This window comes from Halictus rubicundus, chromosome 2 (assembly GCF_050948215.1).
Source record: "Halictus rubicundus isolate RS-2024b chromosome 2, iyHalRubi1_principal, whole genome shotgun sequence".
Lineage (NCBI taxonomy): Eukaryota > Metazoa > Arthropoda > Insecta > Hymenoptera > Halictidae > Halictus > Halictus rubicundus.
This window is the reverse complement of record NC_135150.1, coordinates 4,716,237-4,744,145: the sequence shown is the minus strand read 5'-3', so window position 1 is coordinate 4,744,145 and position 27,909 is coordinate 4,716,237. Positions and strand designations below refer to the sequence as shown.

Here is a 27,909-nt window from a genome sequence, read left to right as displayed (position 1 = left end):
GATATATAACCGATAGATTTCGGTTAGCACATAAAAAACTACAGCATTGAAGGATGTAAAAATCTTTAAATAGTGTTTTTAAATCATTTTTATTACACATTATCTAGTACATTCATCCCTTTAACATATCAATAAACTCAAGTCGATAGATCCTTATTAAAAAATCTTATTCCTTTTTAAAGAGTGTGCGAATACTTTTATCCTCTACTCTATGTTACACATATCTATGTCCACTCATCTATGTGAGATGTGAGTGATGCCTTAGTTAACCGTTTATTCGTTATTGTATCTATGAAATAGTTTATGTCTTTTTAATAAAACTGTATGGAATGACAAAATGTTTACAATCACTATTAATTGATAAAAGAAGATAGATTGCTTGAGATTACTTGTTAACCATTAAGATGTCTGACCGAAGTACAGTGATTAATTTTATATAATTTACATACATACGAGGATTAAAATATTCACTACGGTACATTCTAATTCTATTAGGTTCTTGCATATAAAGTAGCTAATTTCACTAATTGCTATGTACATATTCAACAATTGTCAAAATGGATTATTACAAACTACACTCTGTTTATAACGAAGAATTATTTATTGTAATAATGAAATTTATTATAGACGATTATTTAGGAATTATCAAACACATAGTAAACCGTGTGTCCGTAGCTTTTAATTATTACTTTTGACATTTCTGAAGCATTTCTGATTTTTAGCGAAAAACAAAAGCAACGAAGAGAATAATTTCATTCAGATAGTAGAAAAGTAATTATTAATCTCAGTTCAGCGTTGGGCAGTATCTAAATAAAAAATTATTTAAATAGCTTTCAGATACAGATACTCTGTATCTTTTGTTTTTATTCGAAGTCGGATGAATCTGTATCTGTACCTGTATCTTTATTCGTCGAGCGTCTGGTTTGGAGAGTTTTATTCGACCTGCCCCTCGTATGATTTTCTGGTTATCTTCGGTTATCTACGTATCTGGTACATACTCGGTGACGCCGAGTATCCGTCCGATTTTAGTTGACGAATAAATAAAAATTCAGAATTTATTCGAATCCAGATGTCGCGGCGAGATTTATCCGATAACTTTTATTCGTTATTCGAAACTCGATTTGGCCAGACGATTTATTTGACGATTTATTCGTGACGAGTATTTAGCATAGATGAAAATCACATGTATCTTTTATTCGAAATTTTATTCGAGGCTCGGATAACCGACCTTTTTATCCGACGTTGCCAAGTCGTAACACGTAAATACGTACCACGGTATAGTGACTACCATTAATAATCGAACACTTTTTATCGTTCAAACTTTAAACGATTGTTTACACAAACACATTTTTATTACTTAAACAATTTACGTCACGTTTTGCAGTGAGTCAAAGTCTTTATAATAAAAGGAAATGTCATTGGGTTTCAGCATCGGTGCTCTGCTGAATATTAAGTTATTAAGAAAATTTTATAAAGAACTCTTTAGATTATGTATTATGTACAGAAACACGTATTCTGAAACACGGTTCTGAATTACCGACTCTGTAGAACATGCTCTGGTACGGCAGCGGACTCTATCGAAATGAAACGGTCAGCTAGTGAAATAAAATTCGTTGATGAACCTCGAAGGAAACGTTTCCATACTGGCACCGTCTAACTTATCGGATTTATGGCGTGTTTAGACTTGTTTTCATCAGCAAACTATTTGCAATCGATTAATAATGGCAGAATTATGAATTGTAACAAACATTTTATTGTTATTAATAAGTGATGGTGAAACGCTTACATTGTTGTCTCCAGGCGGCACACGACGCACAGTGGTCTGAGAACGCGATTTTACTGGCCAAAAATCAATTTTCGAAGTTCAAGATTTTGAAAAACTTTTTTGCTATACAGTAACAAAACACTTCAAACCTTAAAAATCCAAAATATTATTCATTTCAGATAATTGTGGAATCGAGGGTAACGTTTTGAATACAAAATTCTGAAATTCAAAGTGAAACTAATTATTCTAAGAACTCATTATAGAACATGATATAACAGGTTTGAATGAATCTTTTATATACATGAATAGGCGTACTTTCAGTATTTAATTAGTTTCTAAGCATTATTTAATCCATGTGCAAATGCTGCAATATTATTAACAATTTAAACTTCGAGAAGGGTTTTAAAAAAAGTATTAAGAGTTATAAGCATTAGACTTGTTTTATATGAAAGTTTAAACAATTGCGAAGAAGAGCATATAAATTTTAGCTGCCACCTCCTGCCACCTTGTACGATAATTAAGAAATAGAAACCCGCGGTATTTTGATGTTTGGCTATTATCGGGTCACGAAGACCACTTGGCGCTTGAATGGTGGCACGCACTCAGATGTTTTAACAGAGCAACCTGTTTGTTACCATAGTAATTGGTTTTCTTCTAGCATAATTCTTTTCGATCGCGTTAGTCTTCAACCGAATATTCGAGTCGAACTATCGATACAGAAGGATCTTACTGACAATGAGTTTTATGCGCTTAAAGCATTAGTTATATAAGTATTGTTACGGCGTAACAATAAAAAATAAAAACCGTTAGCTCATAAATTAACGCAAGACGCATCTGCACGGCCTTCTGCGATGCAGATGTCCAAGAAACGGTTGGGCGTTATGACCCCCGCAATTTAGTTCGAAACGCGATTGCCGTTAACGGCTATACCTGTGAGGTATACGCACTGGGAAAATCCCAGCAATAGTCCGCCCCCATAAGGAGCGTCCTCCAATGACCACCAAAAATTCGACAGACTCTTGAAAACCGGCAAAGCGAAAACATCTAGCGCTAGCCTCCTCGCCGTCCGACACATTATAACTTAGCTCTCACTCGCCGTAGTAATAGTACAAGTTCTGTCTAGTGTCTCTCACCTTCGTTTCAAAATACAGTTGTTTTTGTTATCCACATCCCCGGTTTGTCATCATTATCCACCCTTCAATCATTCACTCGCCGTTAAGTCTGCGTGTGAAGTGAGCATTCACCGAAAGGTCTTCTTTCAATTCAAACTTTAACTTTGCTCACGTATCAACATTTGGTCCTTCGAGCCGGATAGTGAACCGCGTAGTGGAGTGAAAACACATACGAAGGTGACATTAAAGACACGTCTAGCAAAAGACAATCATATTGAACAAGTATCGCGAGCTTGAAAGTGCTGTGCGTGAAACACGACGTGAGAGTAACCAGGACTTCTCACAGAAATTCATTAACGCTGCGTGTATATACGTCAAACGCAAGGTAACTGAAAGAGTCGTGCAAGACTGATTCATCGGACGTGCCAGTTAATCATCATCCCATTTGGATAACGTCCCGTTTGGACAACAAGTACCAGAACAACGCATCAAACTTCCCGGTGCCTATCATCGGACGACATCATTGCGGATCCCGTTTGGACCGTAAACATTGAGGCTTCATCCTATCATCGAACGACATCATTGCGGATCCCGTTTGGACCGTAAACATCGAGGCTTTCTCCAAATTCATCGGAAGACATCGCTACGGATCCCATTTGGATCACCATCATCGGACATTCATCCATCGTCATCACACAACGGACAACAACGGAGGAGGTCGACAAGGCTATATGTGAGTAGAGAGTCTCCACTTCCTTACTTAAATTTCCTAATACCTATATTGATTCTATCTCAATCGCGTAATATAATCAATTCAAATCACGATGTCGGCATTAAAGGTTAAATCGCTGATCAAAGTTCGCGGAGTGAACAAGGCAAACATAACGCGTCTAATAAAACATATCAATGAACATGCACAGCTCGATAGCGATGCTTTAGAAACGCGAAAAATTAAATTAGAAGAATACTATCAAGCATTTCTGAAGGTTCAATCTGAAATTGAAGATCTTGCTGAAGAAGCTCAGCTTGAGGCAGATCAAGATTTAGAGCGAGAACAGTTTGACGACCTATATTATGAATGCGCTGACTTACTAAGCCAAAGGATTCGGGAAGTGAAGTCTAATGATAGTATGCCACAGGCCAATGTCAATCAGACTACAAGTAATTCAAAGGTCGTCGTTCAACAAAATACGCTATTACCCAAAATTGAAATTCGTCCGTTTGACGGTAACCCAATTGAGTGGCACAGCTTCCACGATACATTTCAGTCGCTGGTACATAATGATACACAAATTCCCGCGGTACAGAAATTCTATTTATTAAAAAATTCTCTTCGCGGAAGCGTGGCCACAATCATCGATTCATTAAATGCGTCCGAGGAGAATTATTTGGTAGCATGGGAGATGCTAAAACAGCGATGCGATAAACCGCGACAAATAATACAGACACATATAAAATTATTGTTAGAATTACCCGAAATCAATAAAGACTCACCGCTTGGATTGCGTACATTAAAGGAATCCGCGTTGAGGCACGTTAATGCTTTGAAAGCCCTTAGAGTACCGGTAGATACCTGGGATGCAATTCTGACCTACCTGGTCATTCAGAAACTTGACAAAGCAACGCGCAGGGCTTGGGAACGTACCCTCGAAAATGCTCAAATGCCGACATTTAGTGAGCTCATTTCATTCTTAAACAAACAAGTGCGGGGAGAGGAAGTTGACGAATGTAGTATCATAAAGCAACGATATAATAATCCTGTTATTGCTGATAGAAACATACACAGAATAGGGAAATCATGGGGACCTCGCGGACAAACATATCTAAGCGCTCAGAAACGACAGGAGTGCGCATTTTGTCAATCCGATCATGTTATTTACACATGCCCAAAATTTATGCAATTGAGTCCCCGCGAAAGAAGCAATGCAGCTAAAGATAGGCGATTACGCATCAATTGCTTGCGCAATAATCATAACACCAGTAAGTGCCTTGCGTCCGGCTGCAAGAAATGCAATCGAAAGCACAGTACTTTGCTGCACTTTGAAGACAGCACTAGATCATATAGTAGTGTAGACCAACCCTCGTCTGGCAATAAGCCGATTCCAGCTCACACTGTCGAGTCGATAAAAAAGACATATACCATCACACATGATTCCGAAGTATTATTAGGGACGGCACGAATCCAGATATTAGATCGATTTAATCAACCGCGCGAGTGTCGTGTATTGTTAGACGGATGTTCGCAATGCAATTTCATCTCAGAGAGATTAGCGGATCATCTCCAACTAAAGAAACATAACATCGACTTGCCATTTGCCGGTCTTGGGCAATTAACCACGCGAGCAAAATATAAGGTTACGACGACAATCAGGTCGCGTATAACTGACTTTGAGTCCCAGGTAGAATTTGTGGCGCTTCCCACTATTACGGGCGTATTACCCTCGCGGCAGGTAAACAGACGGATGTTTGCAATTCCGCGCAATATAAAATTAGCTGATCCGGAATTCGATAAACCGGCAGACATCGATGCGTTGATCGGAACAACGATATTTTATAAATTACTTAGTACCGGGCAAATCAAATTGGCAAATAATTCGGACGCTGTCCTACAAAAAACGTTGCTTGGCTGGATTGTGGCTGGTGAAGTGGGAAGCCCCGAAAAGATCACGACACTCAAATCATGCCAGTTGGTTCGATTGGAACAGCAAATAACGCGATTTTGGGAGGTTGAAGAGGTACCGACAAAGAAACACCTCTCAAGCGAGGAACAAGCATGTGAAGCACTCTACTGTAATTCTACGCTTCGTGGCGGCGATGGAAGATACATTGTGCGATTGCCATTCAATGAGCAAAAGGAAAATTTAGGAAATTCCTACGACATGGCCCTACGGAGATTTTATTCATTGGAGCGAAAATTAGCAAAAAATAGAGAGCTTAAAAGGGAGTATTCAGAGTTCTTACGGGAGTATAATGATCTTGGACACATGACAGAAATTACTAGTTACGATAACAAGTCTAAGGGTTACTACATCCCGCATCACGCGGTTATAAAAGAGGCCAATTTATCTACAAAGGTCCGAGTCGTGTTCGACGCATCTGCCAAAAGTACGACAAGGACCTCCTTAAATGACGCGTTAATGGTGGGTCCTACAATTCAAAGAGAATTGCTATTCACTATTATGAAATTCCGGTTACATAATGTTGTACTTGCGGCTGACCTACAGAAAATGTATCGACAAGTCAACGTCAATACTGCAGATGCAGCATTCCAAAAGATCCTATGGCGAAATAGTGAGCATGATGCTCTTCAGATTTTTAAATTGACTACGGTCACTCAAGGTACCGCATCAGCACCATTTCTAGCAACTAGAACGTTGCAACAATTGGCAGACGACGAGAGTAAAGACTTCCCGTTAGCGGCTGCCATTTTAAAGAACGACATGTATGTAGATGATTTGCTTACCGGCACATCCTCTGTGGATACGGCAGTAGAATTAAAAACCCAATTAATTAACCTCCTCAAGCGCGGAGGATTTCAATTGCATAAATGGGCCTCAAATAAACAGGAATTGACAGCAGAACAAAACGATGAACTTAGCGTACCCAGCATTTGTTTGAATGAGCAGACAAGAAAGTTATTAGGCATTTATTGGAATTCAGTACAGGATACTATCACATATGTCATTAGACCATTACAAAATCACGAACGATGCACAAAGCGTTCTATCCTGTCTCAAGTTGCACAGCTATTTGATCCGTTAGGGTTACTAGGGCCAGTGATTATTAAAGCAAAATTGATAATGCAGGAATTGTGGAAGGCTAATTTAAACTGGGACGAGACGATACCACAATCGTTACAGAATAAGTGGACCAGTCTGAAGGAAGAGTTACCAAGCCTTAGCGCATTCAATGTAAAACGACAAATCACGTTGCCTGATGCCATTGATTACCAGCTGCATGGGTTCTGCGATGCAAGCGAGCAAGCATATGGGGCATGCATTTATCTTCGATCAATCAACAAAGGTAGCAATTGTTCAGTAAAACTAATATGTGCGAAGTCTCGAGTCGCTCCAGTCAAAACAATAAGCGTGCCTCGTTTAGAATTGTGCGCCGCACAGTTATTAGCAAAATTAGTTACAATAATTCCAGAGGCTTTGCAGATGAAATTTAATAAAATCTACCTGTGGTCAGACTCCACTATTACACTGCACTGGATAAAGTCTTCCCCCCATACGTTAAAAACATTTGTTGCAAATCGAGTAGCAGAGATTCAGGCAAAGAGCAACATTAACGACTGGTACCACGTAGCGACGGATGATAATCCCGCTGACTACATATCTCGTGGTCAAGATCCTGCTGAATTCGTGTCTAACTCGCACTGGCTGCATGGACCTACCTGGCTGTCGCAAGACGAAAGCAAATGGAAAATAAAAGAATTATTGAGCATTACGGTTCCTGACCAACGGGTCACAAAGACTCTTGAAAACCGGCAAAGCGAAAACATCTAGCGCTAGCCTCCTCGCCGTCCGACACATTATAACTTAGCTCTCACTCGCCGTAGTAATAGTACAAGTTCTGTCTAGTGTCTCTCACCTTCGTTTCAAAATACAGTTGTTTTTGTTATCCACATCCCCGGTTTGTCATCATTATCCACCCTTCAATCATTCACTCGCCGTTAAGTCTGCGTGTGAAGTGAGCATTCACCGAAAGGTCTTCTTTCAATTCAAACTTTAACTTTGCTCACGTATCAACAAGTATAGTAACACATATTTAAGATTACATAATTATAATTATAAAATAAATCATATAATTATATTATACATATTAGTTATATTAGTTAAACTGAATAACTAAAATATATTGAAAAAAATGTTAAAAAATGTCGATATGTGTATCTCTTTAATTTTGACCGCAAAAAGCGAATTTCCAGACTATATGTGCGCAGTATTGAATCCGCCATTTTGAATTTTGAATTTTTGGTATCAGATTCGTTATCAGTGACCTCAAAAACACGTGATTACCAACTTTTAGAAAGTTCCAATGACATTTTGATTTTTGGCCAGTAAAATCGCGTTCTCAGCCCACTGTGCGACGCGATGCTCCATGTGGTCGTGATTCAGTATCAGAGGCAACATTGTAACCAGTAGCGTATTGGCGTTTACCAACTAAATCTAATATTATTTCTTATTATCGTTATCATAATGATATCATTACCTACCGATTGAAAATGTTTTCCTGGACAAAATAAGCCCAAACACGGTACAAATCGGATAATAATATCATCGAGTTGTGCTGCCTTTTTGTTGTGCCATCGGCCACGCGACCGTGTTTGCATGCTGTCCTTTTCTATCTATGTTCGCTGCAGTCGAAGCGGCCACAAATATACACATATACAGGGTGAGTCACCAAACGTTAGCACCTCAAATATCTTTGTTGTTTCTAAAGATACGTAAAATATGGTAAGGACAAAATTGAATGGTAGAATGGGGCTGACACGATGCAAAAAAAATTTTGTTTTTATGTCATTTTTTTGGAGATATCAAGGTCACCTTGACTGTTTTAAATGGAACCACCCTTTTTTAAACACCTACAATGATAGTCCCTTTCATTAGGAATTCAGTGACTATAATTAGTCCAAGGTCATTCAAGGTCAAGCATTCAAAAACGTATAAAACTAAAATATGGAAGCAGAATACCTGTATTTTATAGATGTTCGAAATGATGGCCGTCTGCGTTGATACATTGTTGTAAACGAGCAGTGAAGGAATGTTGAACTCTGATAAGTGTATCCGACGTGATATTCGTACATGCTGTGATGATACGCTGACGCATATCTTCAACTGTTGTTGGAGCATCCGTGTACACGGTCTCTTTTAGCAGACCCCATAAAAAGAAATCCAGTGGATTTAAATCAGGCGAACGTGCTGGCCATGAAACTGTTCCGCCTCGTCCAATCCATCGGTTTGGATATCGAGAGTCCAACGTTTCTCTTGCCACTCGTGCATAATGAGCAGGACAACCGTCATGTTGGTACCACATATCGTAGCGATTTTGTTCAAAATCGTTCAAAATACCACACCACACGTTTACGCTCCATTGTCTTTGATGATCAATTTCTCGCAGCCAGTGCGGATTATCCACAGACCAATAATGGGCGTTCCGTAGATTAATTGAGCCATGATTAGTAAATGTTGCTTCATCCGTAAACAAGACATTAGAAAAAAATGAATGATTTTGAAGCAATCCCCACTGACAAAAGTTAATTCTATTTTGAAAATCATTCCCGTGCAATTCTTGATGGAGCGATATGTGGAACGGATGAAATTTATGTCGGGCCAGAATTCGTATTACGCTACTTTGACTTATGCCTGCTTCCCGGGCAATTTTTCTCGTACTCACGTGAGGATTGACAGCTATAGCTACTAAAATATTAATTTCATTGTCTTCATTAGTCGTGGGATTCTTCCGTTTGTACTGTCTTGCATGTACACTTCCAGTACTTCGAAACAACCTGTACGTATTAGTGAAAGTATGTCTAGAAGGAGTGTTTCGCTCGGGGTACCTTTCTTCATAAAGTAGTCGGGCCTGCACTGCATTTTTTCTACATTCACAGTAAATCGTGATCATATCACACTTTTCAGTCATCGAATATAACATAGCGGAATCGCGTTTGGAAACATACTGATAGTAAATAAGAATGCTGAATAACATTGAAGGACCTTAGTATGTTTACTACTTCCTACAAGTCTCAACCGTGATAAACGTATTCTGCTTCCATATTTTAGTTTTATACGTTTTTTCTGTCCTTGACCTTGAATGACCTTGGACTAATTATAGTCACTGAATTCCTAATGAAAGGGACTATCATTGTAGGTGTTTAAAAAAGGGTGGTTCCATTTAAAAAAGTCAAGGTTACCTTGATATCTTCAAAAAATGACATAAAAACAAAATTTTTTTTGCATCGCGTCAGCCCCATCGTACCATTCAACTTTGTCCCTACCATATTTTACGTATCTTTAGAAACAACAAAGATATTTGAGGTGCTAACGGGGTGAGGTGACTCACCCTGTATATGTGCAATCACAGCGACGATATACGTACGTTTATGTGTGCAACGACAGACGTCGATCCCTGCCGAATGATTCCGAGAGTAGAAGAACGAAACATGTGTTACTTTTTTTTGGCTGAAGGTGTGCGTTGTTTGCAACAAATGCAATCTTTTCATAGAAGGGAACTTTTTAAAAATTTGCAAAAAAATAAGGATATAGCCCCTTTACAGAGCTGTTTTTAGAAAGATTAAAATTATCTGAAGCGAATACTGCATCGCGATATACAGCCTGGGACGGCCGCACACTGTGCTGGGTCGAGAAATGTCGTGACATTTTACAATAAATGTTGAACCGTAACAGATATCAGGATGAAATTTGCAGTAAAATTCATTAAAAAAGTATGCCTATCCACTGATATTTGTCTTCATAAATATATATTTTCAGTAATAATTTTTTAATTCATTGTTTCAATTTTATTGTCTTAAAATAATATTGCAAATGGTTAACTTGTTATTTATTTAGTACTGTTCCAGATAATTTAAATCATCGATGTCTTCGATTCTAAATTTCTGCATTTTTCACAGAGTCGGTAATTCAGAACCGTAGACAGAAAAATGCATTCATTACATGCAATGCCTATGTACGTGTATCTATACATAATGTAAAGAGTTCTTTATAAAATTGTCTTAATAACTTAATATCCAGCAGAGTACCGATTTATTATAAAGACTTTTACTCATTGCAAAAGGTGACGTAAATTGTTTAAGTAATAAAAATGTGTTTGTTTAAACAATCGTTTAAGTAATACAAATGTACTGGTTTAAACATTTGTTTCAATAATAAAAATTTATTTGTTTAAACAATCGTTTAAGTAATAAGAATGTATCGGTTTAAAGATCTGTTTAAATAATAAAAATTCATTTATTAAACTGTCATTTAAATAATAAACATTTACCTATGTAAACATCTGTTTAAATAATACGAATCTATTTGCTTAAACAATCGTTTAAATAATAAACATGTATGTGTTTAAACATTCGTTTAAATAATAAAAATTCATTTGTTTAAACAATCGTTTAATTAATAAAAAGTGTTCGAATATTAATGGGAGTCACTATACCATAGTACATACTTGCATATTACGACGTAAGTGTTACGACTTGGCAACGTCGCATTAAGAGGTCGGTTATCCGAGCTTCGAATACAATTACGAATAAAAGATACATGTGATTTTCATCTATTCCTCATGCTCGTCACGAATAAAAAATTGAATAAATCATATTCCCTGCATCGAGCTTCGAATAAATCTCAAAGTTACGCGGAAAATCATACGTCGAAAATCAAAGATACATTTGAGTTGCGAGTATCTGTCGAAATTCACCGTCGAATAAATGGTGGCGCTGCCTTGGACTCTCGAATAAAAGTCAAAGATACTTTTGAAACTCATCAGCTGTATCTTCGAATAAATTCTCTCAAATAAATTCTCACCGCTACAGGTGTCGAATACGCATAGCCGTTACTTCGAGATTCGGATAACCCACGGATGACAAATGAAAATCGTGAAAAGTATCTGACGGATAAACTGTGGTGAATATGTATCCGAGAAAAATGAGTTCGAATAAAAGATAACTGTCGGTTATTTGTATTCGAAAATTTTAAATAATTTTTTGCCCAACTCTGTCTCAGTTTATGCTTGATTGGAAAATTATATTTGAGTAAAATAAAATTAGTACTGAAAACAATTTATATTCGCGAATAAGGTTCAGCACAATAGGAACATCATTTACTCGCAATTTGTGTGAAACAAGAGATTTTCAAATATTGGATGACAGTACATGATAAATTGAGTTTCAAAATCATTATTTTCACCTTAGTGAATTTTTAATAACGCAATATTTCAGTGTATCAAGCAGCCATTTACTGTTTTATGTTGAATTTAATATTTATTTTTCAGAAAAAATAAAGCTCAAGCTATTTCAATATAATTCGCCTCAATTTTCCAATACACTCCGCCATTTCGAAAATGAGAAAGGTATAAAGAAAAGGTCCAAAAGGATTTTATTGAAAGTCCGGTGTGGTTATTGGCAATTCTTTCACGGAACATCATTCATTCTCGCTCGGAATATCTTAGAAAATCTTCGGAAATCTTATTCCTCTTAGAAGACGAGGAAGACTACTCATAGACTACTGGTACAACCTATCCTACAGGTTCCAAAAGAAAAAAAATTTGTTTGCCTTTTATAATTTATATTGAAATTATACTTACGAACTGTTAACTTTATGGAACATTGTTTTATATCATAGTATATTACCAAAACTAGTACGGTTGATCGCCCCGAATTGGTCAGCTTCGTTGTTCGGGAGGGATTTGTTGTGGTCTGTGATTACCAGGTTTAACAATGACAGAATAATCACTTTATTTAAACATGAAGATAAAACAAAACTTTGTGGACTGTATATTTAGCGCGATTGACTATTACAAGAGGAGATACTCTTGTCTTGAAAACTGTACGGAACAGTGGCCTTAAGAGAAGTGCTAAGACTTCGGTGTGTTCTTCTGACTAAAGACTGTACGAAACAGTGGCCGTAAGGGAAGTCCTAGGACTTCGGTCTATTTTTCCAATATGCCACGCGCTTGCCAAACACTGATATTTAAAGAGAGTTGTCAATGGGCGGTGACTTGACTGGCCAACGCCCACGATGGTAGAGAAAGTGGTGGAAAAGAATAGGAAACATTTGGCAAGCCGTGTTGACGGAAAAACCCGGACTTAGGCGGCGCAACGCAGGTAAGGCCCGTCCGGTGACAAGTGACAATGACCCAAGTATTTTATGAAGACGGGTGAAAACGGCCATTTCGGAAGTGAAGACCAGGGAAGTGCACGTGCAAGGGTAATAAACTACTTTCCGAGTCCTAATCCCCGAAGCGTGATTTTTACGTTCCCGGTTGTAAATGACTTTATAAAGATTCCGTTCGACTTTATAAAAATTTAGTAGTTTATAAAATAGAATAAAATGTTTTTCTAAAAATATAAAAACGGCAAATTTTGTTGTTTCAACATTATTTTAGTGGACAATTCTATATAGCTTATAAAGCAGTTAAATTTTCGTTCTAATTACTTTTCATATCTAACTATGATCTAAAAGGTAAATGTAACATTAGAAAAACATACTATACTGTAAAAAATTTCTTTACATGTTGGTTGATATGCAGGGTGTCCCAAAAATGTTGTACTTCCTTGAAAGGGGTGACACCTGAGGTCATTTGAAGTAACTTTTTCCGTTGCGAAGATGTTCGCCTCGGTATTTTTTTTTTTGTAGACGTTTATTTTAAAGTGGTCGCATTAACAGCTAGGTCATTAGCGACCACATCAGTTACAATTGAATATAACAGAGAAGGTTACAGTTATTTTTTACATTGTGTTAAGGAGTTATTAACGGAGTTTTTTCGCGCATTCCGTGGGTTGCTTCCATCGCGTGTAGACACACGTCGTAGACATGTTAATGTTAATATAATGTTTATGCACTAGTCATAGATATAGTTACTTTCTCATTGTTTAATATGGTTATACAAGTAACAGTGCTCTTGTTTTGAAAGCCTAATAATGGTTACGGACCCAGGAACGTGTAAAAATAAAACACAACCTATAAAGTCAACGTATTCAGTGCAAGATGGAAATAGAATTGCGAAGTGAATTAATAGTAGAGAAATGGATAGTAGAAGTGATTTACAGATAACAAAATTATCAGATAGAAATTAACGCACGTGGAGAATAGAAATGAAATGGTTATTAATGGCCAAAGGTTTATAGAACCTCGTGTCGAAGTATACAGATCTAAATGCGAATGCTACAGAATTGGAAAGAAAGACATTCGCGATAAACGACAATAAAGCTATTGTAGCCATTGGATTAAGCATAGAACCTGCACAGTATATCCACATTAAAGACAATACAACTGCACATAGTGGCGGATTTGAGGGGGGAGGGGATACAGGGGTATAGCCCAGGGCGGCAAATTCTTGGAAAAATACCAAAGGCACAAGTGACAACAATAAACACAAATAAATAAAAATGTTAACCAATTTAAAAATAAAAATAACATGTTTGAATGACGTCACAAGAAATGACTTGAAGCCTTACGGGAGGGAAATGTAGAATGCAAGTACCTAACTCCCCCCACATCTGAAAAATAGGGTGAACAAAATTAGAGTATTACTAATGATTTTGTGCTTTGTACTATTGATAAACCTATGGGGAGAAACCGTAAAAGGGAACAAGCAAGGAGGGAGTTAGCTCTTTAAAGAGAGCTGAGGTGTAGAGTAGCCCCTAGGCGACAAAAGTATAAATCCGCCACTGACTGCACGAGACGCTTGGAAATCACTCGAACAAGTACACCAACCGAAGTCTAGGGTAAGAATCCTTCAACTTAAAAGAGAATTCCATGATTTACAGATGAAAACTGATGTCGTCGTATAGATCACGAGCAAAGATTGTGGCGAATAACCTAGTGGAGGCAGGAGCAGAGATTAAAGACGAAGATTTAGCATATGTACTACTAGCAGGCCTTCCAGATAGTTACGAGAACCCAAATACGGCATTAGTGCCCTTGCCTGACGAGAAATTCACGTCTACAGAAGTTAAAAGAGTTTTATTAGCAGAGTATGATAAAAGCGCATCAAAACACGAAGATGAACAAAGTGCACATAAAGAGGCGTTCCAAATCTCGAAGAGAACAGATACGAGGGAAACCAGGAGGCATTGCAAAACGCTGTCGAGCCAGAGTAGAGGAGTACGGGAAGAAATTTGAACCAGAATCAAGAATGTTTAGGATATCGTGGTAGAATAAATAACTAAGATTAATACAAAAATGGCAACTGAGAAAATGTTACAATGAGCGTCAAAAGAGACCAATAAGTCGCAAGCGCAGCACGATGTGTTTGCTCAGAACGTTCGATTTCTGCTTTCTGTGGACGCGTTGACGAAGTCCCAAAAACCGTTCAAATGAAGGGATAGGCTCTCCACCCCCACAAAGGCATGGAGAAAGTTTCCTCTCTCAAAACAACGCATTTGGAAACGTTTAGTGTCGCTAAATCACGTTTACATGGAAGATGTGGATTCTAGGCAGTGGAAGCACACATCATGTTTGCAAAAAGAAAGAATGATTTTCCAGCTTCCAGGAAATTAATACACAAGTGATAAATACAGTGGCTGATCAAAATAAACCAGGTATAGCATTATACGCAAGAGCTGTTGGTAGTGTGACACTCAAGAGTTAGTGTTCAGAGAAGGAAGAATTAAAATACGACAGATACTTAAACATACATTGACATTAAAGATATATATACATGACATACATGACAGATACATTAAAATAGGACAGATACTCACCTCCCCCAAGGATCCGCAGCCACGGTTATCCACGCCAGGGGTATACAAAATGCCTTGCACATGCGGCAAAGTTTACATCGGCGAAACTGGGAGGAGTGTGAGCACTCGAGTCAAGGAACACGAGTGGTGCGCCAGGCTGGGCTACATTCAATCAGCCGTATCCGAACACCAGTTATCCACAGGACATACCATCCTTTTTAATGAAACCACAGTTCTAGCCAGAACAAAAGGATATTTTCCCAGAAAACACCGGGAAACATTGGAAATTACGAAATACCCCAATAACATCAACAGAGATACAGGTTACAACCTCAGTCTAATATGGCACACGCTCTTCCCAGTTTTTTAATTGTTCGGCCGCCCAATTAAAAGTCTACTCTGATGGGTGCTTACTGAATCGGAACAATGAGCAAACCCCACTATATAGTAAGTGGAGCACAAATCCGACACACATTAGTATCAGTATGTCTTCCGACCCCCCGATGAAGCTAGCTGCAATGCTTGCGAAACGTTGGGAAATTTCTTCCTTTAGGACACGGCTTACACCCGAAAGCCTCAACAGACAAAACTGAAGAGGGAAAAGGTTTACCTTCGGAAACTGAAAGCAGCGATTGGAAAGACAGCTAGATTGAAGTGAACACGGTAGAAATCGTTGAACCTAGAAGTCTAAACGAAGCGCTGGAATCTCCACAGGCCAATGAGTGGAAAGAAGCAAGAGGGGATGAGAAGAAGAACAATCTCGATAGAAGAAAAATCAGGGAAGTAAAAAAACAGCCCAAGGGAAGGAAATGCATAGAATGCAGGTGGGTGTTAAATATTAAGACTAACCCAGAAGGAGAAGTTACTCGGTACAGGGCGAGATTTGTCGCGAAAGGTTTTTCGCAAGAGAAGGGAGTAAATTATTCCGAAACATTTATGCCCGTAGCTAAATTCTTATTAAGCAGATTGCTTCTAGCCTTGACAATTGTTTTTAAGTGGCACACAAAACACATAGACATAAAGTGGGCGTATTTATACTTGAGAACTGGAGGAGGAAATCTTCATGAAGCCACCTCCGTTACATAAAGCTAAAGAAGGAATGTTAATCAAGCTGCTACGTCCTAATTATAGACTAAAACAGTCGGGACGAATCTGGAACAAAGCACTGAATGAACTTTTAGTGGGACAAGGATTCAAAAGACTGCAGTCGTAAAGCTGTTTCTGAATCTAGCGGATGGTATGTCTAAAGCTTTGAAGAAGATTGCTCACGATCGCTATCTAAGAAATTTAGACATGGGCCTTACAAAGTGGGGGAACCGAAGATTTGTTCAGCCCATCCACAAAAGCGGCACCAATAGATCAACGGAACATATTCAGTTGATACAAGCCGATTTTGATGAAACTTATGTGAGATATAGTTCTTCGAGAAATATTTGACACGTGTTTTTTTTTATCTGCAATCATGCACTTTGAAGGGGTGAAAACGGCCCTCAAAGTTGGGGGTCAAAACCACATTTTTTGAGATATCTCGGAAACCAAAGGTCGAAAAAATTAAAATTCTTTTAAATTGTGTGTTTTCTAATGGGAAATGTAGTCGCGCAAGAAAATTTTGACAAAAATTTTTTGTGTAAACAATATATTAAAAATTTGATATTTTTGCAGTTTCTCATATTTATTGTTAGTTCATTTGAATGTAAACTCAGTTGTGTGATCTTTCATCCAAAATAGGGGATACGTATTTTAGGATGTTTTTTCTTTTTGCCATTTAGCAATAATTATGCATAATAAAAAATAGTCTTGCACCTGGCGTGCAGAGGAAGGAATTCTGGCTTGTTTTTTAGAAGTATAAGCATTTAGTATAAACGTGTATAGTATTTTGAACAATACCACTGGGTTACATGTCGTTTATTGTTTTATTAGTAGCTAAAGAAGGTGCCAATTGCCAAAGGCCAATTTGCTTGTGAATTTCAGCGATCATTGGGCCTTCGGTCAGAATAAATCTGGAACCTTTTTAAACTGTGAATCCGTAAGATAATTGAAACTGGAGTTTTCCTCGTTGTAGTTTTTCCTCGTTGGAGTTTTCTTGTTACAGATCTTCTTCGTCTTTGGGAACATTAAGAGAAGTCCGTTAGGTCGCCGAATATTAATTCTTGTTGCGTTTCCAAATCCATGTACCTTGCTTTTCTATACCTATCAATCAGGTCTCTAATATTGTGTATCAGTTCAATTTCCTTCCTATTCGTGGGTGGTTCCTTGTTGTTGTTGCTGTGACTATATGTTTCCATCAAAATGTTTATGACATTTATCGTAACGGTGTTTTTATTTTAAAACTCTAATAATTTTTAAGTTTTTTATGCGTGTCTGTAATAAACATTTAGAAGGTACCTTTTGTAGACAAGGTCTACACAAAGTTTCATCGAAATCGATCAGATTTATTGAAAATAGCAAAACTTGCAAGAAATTGCGATTTAAATCAATCGTAAATCCTAAAATCAAAGATTTTTACATCCTACAATGCCTATAGCTTTTTTACGCGTCAACCAATTTAGTTTTAAATTTTCGTTATAGGCAGAGATAAAAAATTTTAAAATCCTGGCCTTTAGATTTCTCTTCGCAATTGGTGACCAATAGCAATTTTTAAAAAGATTATTTACACATTGGCTAGTAAACACATTTTACACGTTAGCCAGTTGACACATTGGCTAGTTTAGTCCACATTTTAAAAAGTTATTCGTTTTTAAATGGTGTACAGTGTACGAATACTTTTTACGCTGACTGTATACGGGACGTGAAAGAATGAATACATCGATAGAGATTTAATAACGTTTGTTAAATTGTTTTTACCTTTACAAAGCTTCAAACAGAAAGAATTAAATTCTTTTTCAATCTCAATTTCCTACATTGGGATTAAAAGAGTAAATATTTGTATGGATATATGCAGCTCAGTAATTAGTCTAAAAGTTTTTTATTTGCAATGCACATAACAAAATTTTTGGTCAATTTGATTCGATTTTCCTGACTGCTACCGAGTACTAGACTACGGATCTTTCTGCAAAATAAAAATTGTTTGCACCGATTACTTACAAGACATAGGTACCAAATAGGAATTTATTTCTCTATTTAATAGTTTTGTTAAGTTGCAAGCGATGTATCGTTTCTATTAAATTCTTTTAATCTTTCTAATGTTTGAAATTACGGCCACCCGTTGTTGTCGTAAACGCATAAAATCCGAGTACAAATCCGTATTTTAGGAGGATACTATAACAAAAGCATGTGCAAGTTCAGGGCAGTCAGCAGGCAAGTACTCAAGTTACGTATTGTACAATCTACGTACTCGTTTTAAAAACAAAACGCCCATGGGAACCACCTTCCACCTTAGTAGCAATATATCTTCCGAATACCTCTGGAAAAAGAGAGAAAACGAATGTGGAAAGGAGAAAGGGTAATATATCAGGGGCTAAGACCAAAAACAATTTCACCTGTGAAACGAGTGCAGACGAAAACGAGCGTTCCGGAAATATATGTATATCGTCGAGTGAACAATTTTAAATCTTTCCTTCAACCGGCGAAACCCATTAAGAAAACCAAGGTAATAAGTTCGTCTTTTTACGTTGCAATTATTCTTCCCTCTTAAATTGAAATTCTCGCCCCACGGCGAGGATTGGGTTCGGTTAGAGTAACTATTTCGACAGCGGAGAAAGCAAGTAAACACACTTGATGATATCAGTCGAATTATTTGCGTTTTGAAGTGATATTGGTGGAAACTCTGCGCGTATCCAGCTCGGTAGCTTGTAAGTACAGACTCGAGAGCAGGCTACTACTTCGGTTAGTAAATGGTTAGAGAACTCTGATAAATTAAGTGAAAGCTGCGACTCTCCGGTGCGACGCGAATAGAATAAACTGTTTCGCAGACGGAAAGCAAATCAGGCGTTTGGGAAATCTCGCATGATATAATTTTGCATTCTTCGTGGTGGATAACGTTAAAGGCGATATCAGGCCGGCCTAATTGACTGTACGGTGTTTTTCTGTGTCGCTTCATGCATGCAACTACAAACGTAATTCGTACGTCTCTCTTGAAATCCCAGTGAAACGATATTTTCATTTTAGTCAAACAAACAAATTTTGGATGTAAAATTTCCAAATCGATGGATTGGTCACACTGGAGTTGTAAGGTGGCCACCGCGTTCACCAGACGTCACACCAATGGACTTTTTTTGTGGGGAAAATTGAAACAAACAGTTTATAATGAACAACCAACTACACCAGAGGACATGAAGAACCGAATTGTAGTTGATACATGAAATGTGTCATCGCAAAAGGACACCATTCTTAACACCTCTGGTGATAACTTAGGAGAAAGTGAGTGTTGTTTTAACAGTTAACACACACACACACACCCACACGCGCGCGCGTGAATGAAAAGAATTAAAAAAAATATTTTCTCCGCATTCACAGGTTCAGGAGTGGTGGCCAAAGATATTCGACATCAGTTGTGGGTAAAACTTTAATTTTCGAAGATCAAGGTCATTTCAAGGTCATGTTATTATACATATCTGAATGTATTTTTCGATCAGTTACACGATGCAATAAAAAAAAATGTAGTTATGTGTCAAAAACCACCGATGACCTTGATATCTCGGATAAAATGACCTTGTGAAAACATATTCTTACCAGATATTTCGTCCATTGACACCATGCACATTGCGTAACAAATATTTTTTGCATCACAATAACCTAAAGAGATATTTAGGTGGCCTTACTTAAGGGGGCCGGCAGGGTTTGAAATCCATATAGTATGCATGGGTCAAAACCTTTTCAAACTATCGCTTCAATATTGCAATGAGCAGTTTAGAAGTGGTCAATTGTGTTTCCTAAAAGTCCAATTTATGTCTGTATAGAGCCCAAATTGCGAATTTCTACCTCATCGTGGAGTAATTTGTAATATTCGGCAGAAAATTCGAATTCTGAAGCAAGTATGACGTCACAAGATGGCTGCCGCTGAGAGATTCTCTTAATTTCGCGAGATTTAGTGTTCGTATCGAAAAAAGGGCTCTATACAGACATAGCAAAGACATGTACAAACACGGTGGTATGCATTTTTAATTGATTACTTACTTATTTAAGACGTAAAATGTCTAGAAAAAAAGACATAGCATAACATAGCGTGACAGTCAAGGCCAAATGCCTGCCGGCCCCCTTAAGGTCGACCCATACAAGACGGGTTTCACCGGGACCGGGAACGGGGCACGTTTTCCCTATGCCATACAGAGTTGGCCGTGGTCGAAGGCGACTTGAGAGGCGCTCAAGATGCTCGCAACAAAGGCCAAGTGCCGCGCACCACGGGGGTTAGCTACCAGAACCCCAGCACCGTTTACTCCCCGCTTACCCCTGAGAATCCAATGGTAGAGCCGACCGGGCCCGGGCCGGGGTTTCACGAAATATTCTTGCGAAGAATACTCAGCGACCCCGGTCGCCGTGGCGTTGCCGTGGCGAAGGGAGAAAAACATTATAAATGTTGTATTATTTTAAAAACTACTTCATCGATGATGATGACCTATCAATCGAATCTCGGAATCACTCGGAAAAATAGCAGAGGGACATTAAAAAATTTAGAAGGAATGAGGATATAGCCCCAAGTGTTCCCTTTGCAGACTTGTTTGTAAAAAAATGGATAGTCTAAAATCGACGAGTTCAGATTATTTCAAGCGAACGCTGTTCCGCGGTACACCGCCTCGAACAGCCGACGTGCTCACTCTTCAAATAATTCTAAATTCGTCGATTTCGAGGTGACACCACTTTTTTTTAAACAAGTCACCATTTTCATTAGATCGTGCTCATTCTTATGTTTTCGCTATAAACTCCCAAAAACTCATTTTCAGCGGTTTGTGTAATGAACATTTTTTTCGCTATCAAAGAACCCTTCGAGATTCGATTGATAGGTCAAAAAGTGAATATCATAGTTCTTTTAATATAATAGTTACAGAGCAGTACTTCGATGATGCCTCTTTGAAATTTTGGTTTTTAATTTATGGAGCCTCCAAGGTTTCAATCAGGTAAAATCAGGTAAGGACGCGACGTTCGGCGATTCAGGTAGCCAATTGTAAGTGCACGACTGATCGACCGCTATTCTCCGACAGGTTTGGAAAAACCAATGTCCTCTGTGCTAATGATGGTATTTACCTTTCCTGTACACTCCGACTGCACAATACCCCAATAAAATACGGACCTCTTTTCTTGTTTTCTTTCTCCTTACTACGTGAAAGTTTCAATTTTAGGACAAACTCTGCCGACCCCCGCTTCAGAATGTTTAAAGAACATTATAAACGTTGTATTATTTTAAAAAATGAGGTTATAGCCCCAAGTGTCCCCTCTACAGACCTGTTTTTAAGTAAGTGGATACTTCAAAATTGACGAAACTAAATTATTTCAAGTGAACCCGGGCCCGGGAGCCATAGGCGGCCTAACAGCCTCCCGGGCTCTGCTTCTACCGTGCGCCAACCGTGCTGCTAGGCTATGTATCGCGGTGCAGCGTTCACTTCAAATAATTTTAATTTCGTCAATTTTGAAGTGTCCGATTTTTTAAAAACAGGTCCGTGAAGTGAATATCTCTAACAATTCATAATTGTATTAGATCATGTGGCAGTCGCATATGTACATGGTGTAAGGACAAGTACAGCTGCTCGGTTGCTGCTCGTAACCGCTCGTCTGCCGCCAAAAAGAAGGCAATGTCGCGGTGCAGCGTACACTTGAAACCATTTTAATTTCGCCATTTTTAAAGTGTCACCATTCTTGAGAAGCCCACCGTTGGGTATGCCTATCCCCACCACAGCTGCGCCCGTAGTCCCATTGTTTTGGCTTCGACGTCACCCGCTACATAGTATGTGTGACCGCTGTAGCCAATATCTCGACTGTAGCCGAAAGTACGCGTGAAACGAGGCCTGACCCTTGCACTCTGATCCAATCGGCCGCGCATTCGTACCTATGCTCTGTCCAACGAGACCAAGGCAGTGAAGCACCCAGAGTGCGTCCTTTGCTAATTGTCTTGTAAGGGTAACTTCAACTCTGTCGCACTCGAGCGCCTATGTTTACGTCTACTGTCTCGTCTCATTGGACAAGATATAGATACGCCATCGCATTCCTGCCAGGGAACCTTCCATCTAACCATGTCTAGGCCATCATGGACAAGAATTTAGGAGTTTTCCATATACATACATTTTTTCGCTAGCGACCGTTACTTCAGAATGTCTAAAGAATATCCAGCAATTTTATGAACCTAAAATAATGAATAGTATGATACAATAAATAGTTTTGCGGCTCCGCGAATTACAAAACGAAATTTCAAAGAGAAAGATGAAGAAACGTAAAATACAGCCATATTTATTCAAATTTTTTCACACTTGAACCAGTGGTAAAATTTGCAAAACAAAGATATTTCTAATATTTTTTAATTAAGAAATGACATTCACCAAGGAAAAAATAAATTATTTGAGAACAGCAGTCTTTTGTGATAACCCGGCTCAACCCCCGCCCCCATTTTCTCTTGGACCACAACATACTTCAATGTCATCAAAATTCGAGACGTAGTCCCCAAAAAATGATCGAATTCACATGGAATGATCCCCTTCCTAATGTGGATATTTCCTTAAAAAAAAGTAACAACTATTCTCGTTTTTACAATATATGTATGTATAATTTACATACAATACAAGGATGTATGATGTTTCACCAAGAGGCAGGAAGGTTTCCTATTTCCATGGTATTGTAAAGGGGAGATACCGATAGTTTACCTAAGGAACCGTGAAGGCCCTAAAAACATTTTTTTTGTGCCATGAGCAGCAGGGAACTGTCAACGCGCTCCCGAAAGGCCTTCTGGAAATGGTCAAACGCTCGAGATAATGACCCAACCGGGGCGAGCAGAAATATAGTTTGGAACACTGAAGCCCCGTCGACTCAAACCCTACACCCTGGTTTCGAATCCAGCGGCCAAACGTCCCCGGTCCCGTCCCGGTCTTGTATGGGTCGACCTTTAAACGGACCATCCTGTATATTTCAATGTTATCAAGTTTCGAGACATAGTCCCCCAAAAAAAAAAATGATCGGAATCATATGGAATGATTCCCTTCTTAATGTGGATATTTCCTTAAAAAATAACAACTTTTCTCGTTTTTACAATATATGTATAAACGTATAATATAAGGATGTGTAATGCTGTTTCATCAAGAGGCAGGAGCGATTTCTATCTCCATGATTTTGTAGAGGAGAGATACCGATAGTTTACCTAAGGAGCTGTGAAGCCTCTAAAAACTTTTTTTTGTGCCACGCACAGCAGGGACTGTCAACGCAATCTCGAAAGACCATCTGGTGGCGATCAGCCGTTTCCCGGTCTGGGAAAAAAGAACTATCGTCACGAATACGGACGTTTTGTCGACGGACTATTGGTTACCCTGCTTTTGGATCTAGAGCTTCCATGCTTTCTGGACCGTCTCTGGGAAGTATATATAATCGGCCTTTAAACGACCTTCTCAGGGAAAGAAAATTAAGAAGTAATTATCCGTCAGCATTGAAGATCGCAATGTCGTTGTGTGCTACTTCAATCGCTGTAGTTAGTCAATTACTTTCTTTGCTATTTTCTGAGAACGTCGAAACATTATGACTTTGGGTGTAAAATGATTCCGTGATGCTACAAAACAGAAACGATACCTAATGACGCAATATTAAAACGGACCCGTAAATAAGAGGCTTCAGGAGTTATGCAAACGAAACGTAAGTACGAAAAACGAATGCAGGTAGCACAAACAGTTCTGTCAAGCAAGAGGTGTTTCGTTTCAGGTAAGCCGAGAAAAGACTATCTTTTCTTTTGGGCCCGCAGATAGAGGTAAACAGACCAGGAATTGAATAAGTAGCGGGGGGAATAGCAACGTAGGAAATAAGGGAAGAGAAGAAAGGAAGGCGACTGTCTGAGAGACTTGTCTTCGAGAATGTTTTCAATTTCCTTGGTTCTTATATCATCCGCCGATCCCTTTACTTCTAAATAGGACAGTTTCGTCTCGAACGGTACCGTTCTCTTCTGTCTCTCTCAATTTATCGTTTCCCGATGAAGTATTTCTTTCCGACCAAATATTTCCGTGGTTGACTCGTCGTTTCATTTTTTTTTTTTTTTTTTTGTACAATCGATGGCTCCACAAATTGGTAGAAAAAAAGGATACACCATTAAAACTTACTTACTCCGAGCAACAGTGTCTGAAGGATTTAATTTTACTCCACTGTGTCAACAACACGACCCGCGACGGTCGACGATGCAGCCCTTCGTTATACGTCGGGCGTTTAATTATACAAAATAAACAATAATGGTTAGAAACTTTTTTTCCGTATTGTTAACTTCCCTTCAGCAACGTCGAGAACAGATTTTAATTCCAGTGAATGAACTGCTGTACGAATCTACCTTAACTTCAAATTTATAATTGGACAGTTCGGAATTGTTAAAAAATTGGTACCTCATGATTTAATTAGCTTCCACGTGTATTAATTAATCTTGACCTATTTCTACAAACCAAAGAATTTTCCAAATTAAATTAATTTCACGGCAAAACATCCGGGAATTAAATTTAAATAATAATACTAATTGTAAATAATTATGGAAAGGTTAAACGTTCCCAAGAGTTAAATATGGATGTTTTGTAGGTTAGGTAAACCACGTGGCTTCTTCCCTTCGCATGCAGTGGCTAGCGAAGATTTACCGCACGCGCGTAATCCGGATTACTGTTTAAATAATTACGCACCTTGGATGAATAATAACTGTTTATTGTAAATGCCATTAACTTGAGGAACAATGGCTTGGCCGCATGCTTATTACATATCTTAGCCTTCGACGAAAACCGGAAAGAAGAAAACGCAGTCCGCTGACATATACGGCAGGCATATTTGGCATATACGGCGCCGCAGCGGAAATAAAACGAAACGATCGCGTCAGACGACAAGGCGCAGCCGCAACGCACGTTCATGACGCGACTAGTGATAGGCACTATCGACTAAGTCAATAGTAGCTGTTACTATTTTCAGTCGACTGTTTTACTGAATTCTGCAGTGGTGGGGGTTACTATTTTTAGTCGACTGTTTTACTGAACCAGAGATTTCCTCTCTGACTGAATTATCGACTGATTTCTGCAGTGGAAGAGCAGGTTGGAGCTATGGATAGTGGTATCCTAAAAATGTTGCATTTCCTTGAAAGGGGTGATTTAAAGTAACATTTTCCTTTGCGAAATTGTTCTCCGCGGCTTTGTTAAGGACTTATTAACGAACAGTACAGACCAATCAGAGCGCTACTACAGCAACTCGCGCTGAGCTTGGCGTTGGCATTGGCCTGGCCGGAATCCGTAAGCTGTAGCCGACTCTGTTTGGTCCGTGTTTTTCGTTGATATAGTGAATTCCCAATATAAGTCACTACAAGCATAGCGTTTAGAGGTCCCAGGAACTCTACTCGCACCACTACGGGGTATACCCCGCGAGGGGCCGTTGCTCGAGAGCCGCTGCCGCACCGCTGAGGAGTATAACATAACACGGTCGGATATATAGGTGTGAGACCAGAAGACCACTACTAATCCAATAACAAAACTTCTATATTTTTCATTATTTTTTTATGGAATTTTCACCAACATATAGTGGCATTTTTCTAATGAAAATGATACCGTATAATTCCGATGATAATTACCTGTGTAATGAACGATTACAGTTTCGGACGCAAAGAAGAACAGCGTATGAGAAAGAAAGAGACACGGTGAGCTGAATCTCAGGGCTTTAAATAAAAAATTTAACTTTTTTATTATTAATTATTCTTTTATGAGACTTTTACCAATATATTTGTGGAGTTTTTCTAATTAAAATGAGACCAAATACGATATCATTTGGATCATATTTACACTAATTTCCTGTTAATTTAATTGTAACGGAAAGTAACTTTCAACGCTCATTACACAAGTAAATATCATCGGAATTATACGGTTTCATTTTAATCAGAAAAATGCCACGAATTTGTCCCTTAGACTTTGTCCCTTCCACGTCATCCCTTTCCACAGCAAACATTTTCCTCTCAAAAACTTCATATATGCAGCAGCCCAACGAAACAGATTCAGAGTTCTTTTTGCATACTCGAGTGCAGAAGGTTACGTCGTTGTACCTCAACACCTCACCGTGTACGTAACTTGAATAAAACTCGTCTCGATTTTATTGTAGTCAGTTGTACTCGATTTCCAAAACCCGGAATCCAACACCGTTATATCTGACCGTGTTATGTTACACTTCTCGGTGGCGACGGATCTCGAGCTTCGCAGGCCGTTTCTACGTGCAACATTGTATCAGAGAAAGACATTTTCTCAGCCTTCTTGTCCCTATCCATCTATATGTCTCAGGTTTAGGACATGTATGCTGATATTATCATTTACGTTTCCAGTGTGTACAGTGAATTCTCGACATAACTTAGTTGCGCGGTTCTGGCGGCTCATAATTAGACGAAATCTGAGGTTCTCGTCGAATGTTGCATTTGAAATACACAGTGCACTCTGGAAACCCAAAAGTCACTATCCATCTCTAAGTCATAAACCTATGACTCTACTGACGGATAGTGACAAGAAGACTGAGAAAATGTCTTTCTTCGATACAATGTTGCACGTAGAAACGGACAGCGAAGCTCGAGAGTGGGGTATATACCCCGCGGTGGTGTGGATAGGTCCAATAATTCCCAACCGCGAAGCTATCACTGACTTGAAACGGGAATTCACTGTACCGTGTACTCTGTACTTCAAATGCAACCGTTCGGCGAAAACGACAGATTTCGTCTAAATGTCCCTCGCCAGAACCGAGCAAGGGGCTTATACAGGGAATTCGCCATAATTCCTTAACAAAGCCGCGGAGAACATTGTCGTAAAGGAAAAAATTACTTTACGTTAGATTAATTAATTTTGGAATTTTTACCTTAATTTAATTTTATTACTAATTTCTACTACGAAAAATTTAAAATATGGAATAACATGAAATATTGTCAATTTTAAAAACCTAACAATACTAAATAATAACTAAATAAAAGTGAACAACCAGGCAATAATAGATATACAAAATCTTTTTATTAACGTAGTCGAACATCGACAACATAACCAGTAAAGTAATACAATCGACTGAAAACTATCGACGTACATAGTTAATAGTGTGTCGCGACTAAATAGTGTAGGAATATTTTGATGGAAACTCCTACGTCTTAGGTGTGACGTATCGGGTGGAGTGATCTCATACCGATTTCACTATAATACTTTATTTTACTTCGACAACTCGACTCTCAAACGACAATTCAATATTCAATATCTCGGTAACTCACTCGCTCGCGACTCTCGCTCTACTGACTCTCTCTCCACCGACTGACACTCTCTCTACTGACTCGCTACCGACTGACTGACACTACATACCTCGTATTCGTCCCTTTTATCCAAGTCCCACTTTCATTCTTCCTCTCTTGCACTATCATTCTCTCTCTATCAGTTTCACATCCATTCGGAAAACCGAAACAGTCACGTACGCCCTCCGCTTGGCGCCCCTAAACACTTTACTCTTGTCACCGAGACCCAAACACT

At 38.6% G+C, this 27,909-nt stretch overlaps 2 protein-coding genes across 2 annotated transcripts in view; one reads left to right on the top strand and one right to left on the bottom strand.

Moving 5' to 3' along the window:
* LOC143363973 (uncharacterized) overlaps nt 1-27,909 on the bottom strand; it is a 764,268-nt gene that overhangs the window by 520,103 nt on the left and 216,256 nt on the right. The window lies entirely within an intron of this gene.
* LOC143362242 (uncharacterized) lies at nt 3,702-7,385 on the top strand. Its single transcript, XM_076802243.1, has one exon. It carries the CDS (start codon nt 3,702-3,704, stop codon nt 7,383-7,385), a length of 3,684 nt encoding a protein of 1,227 aa, XP_076658358.1.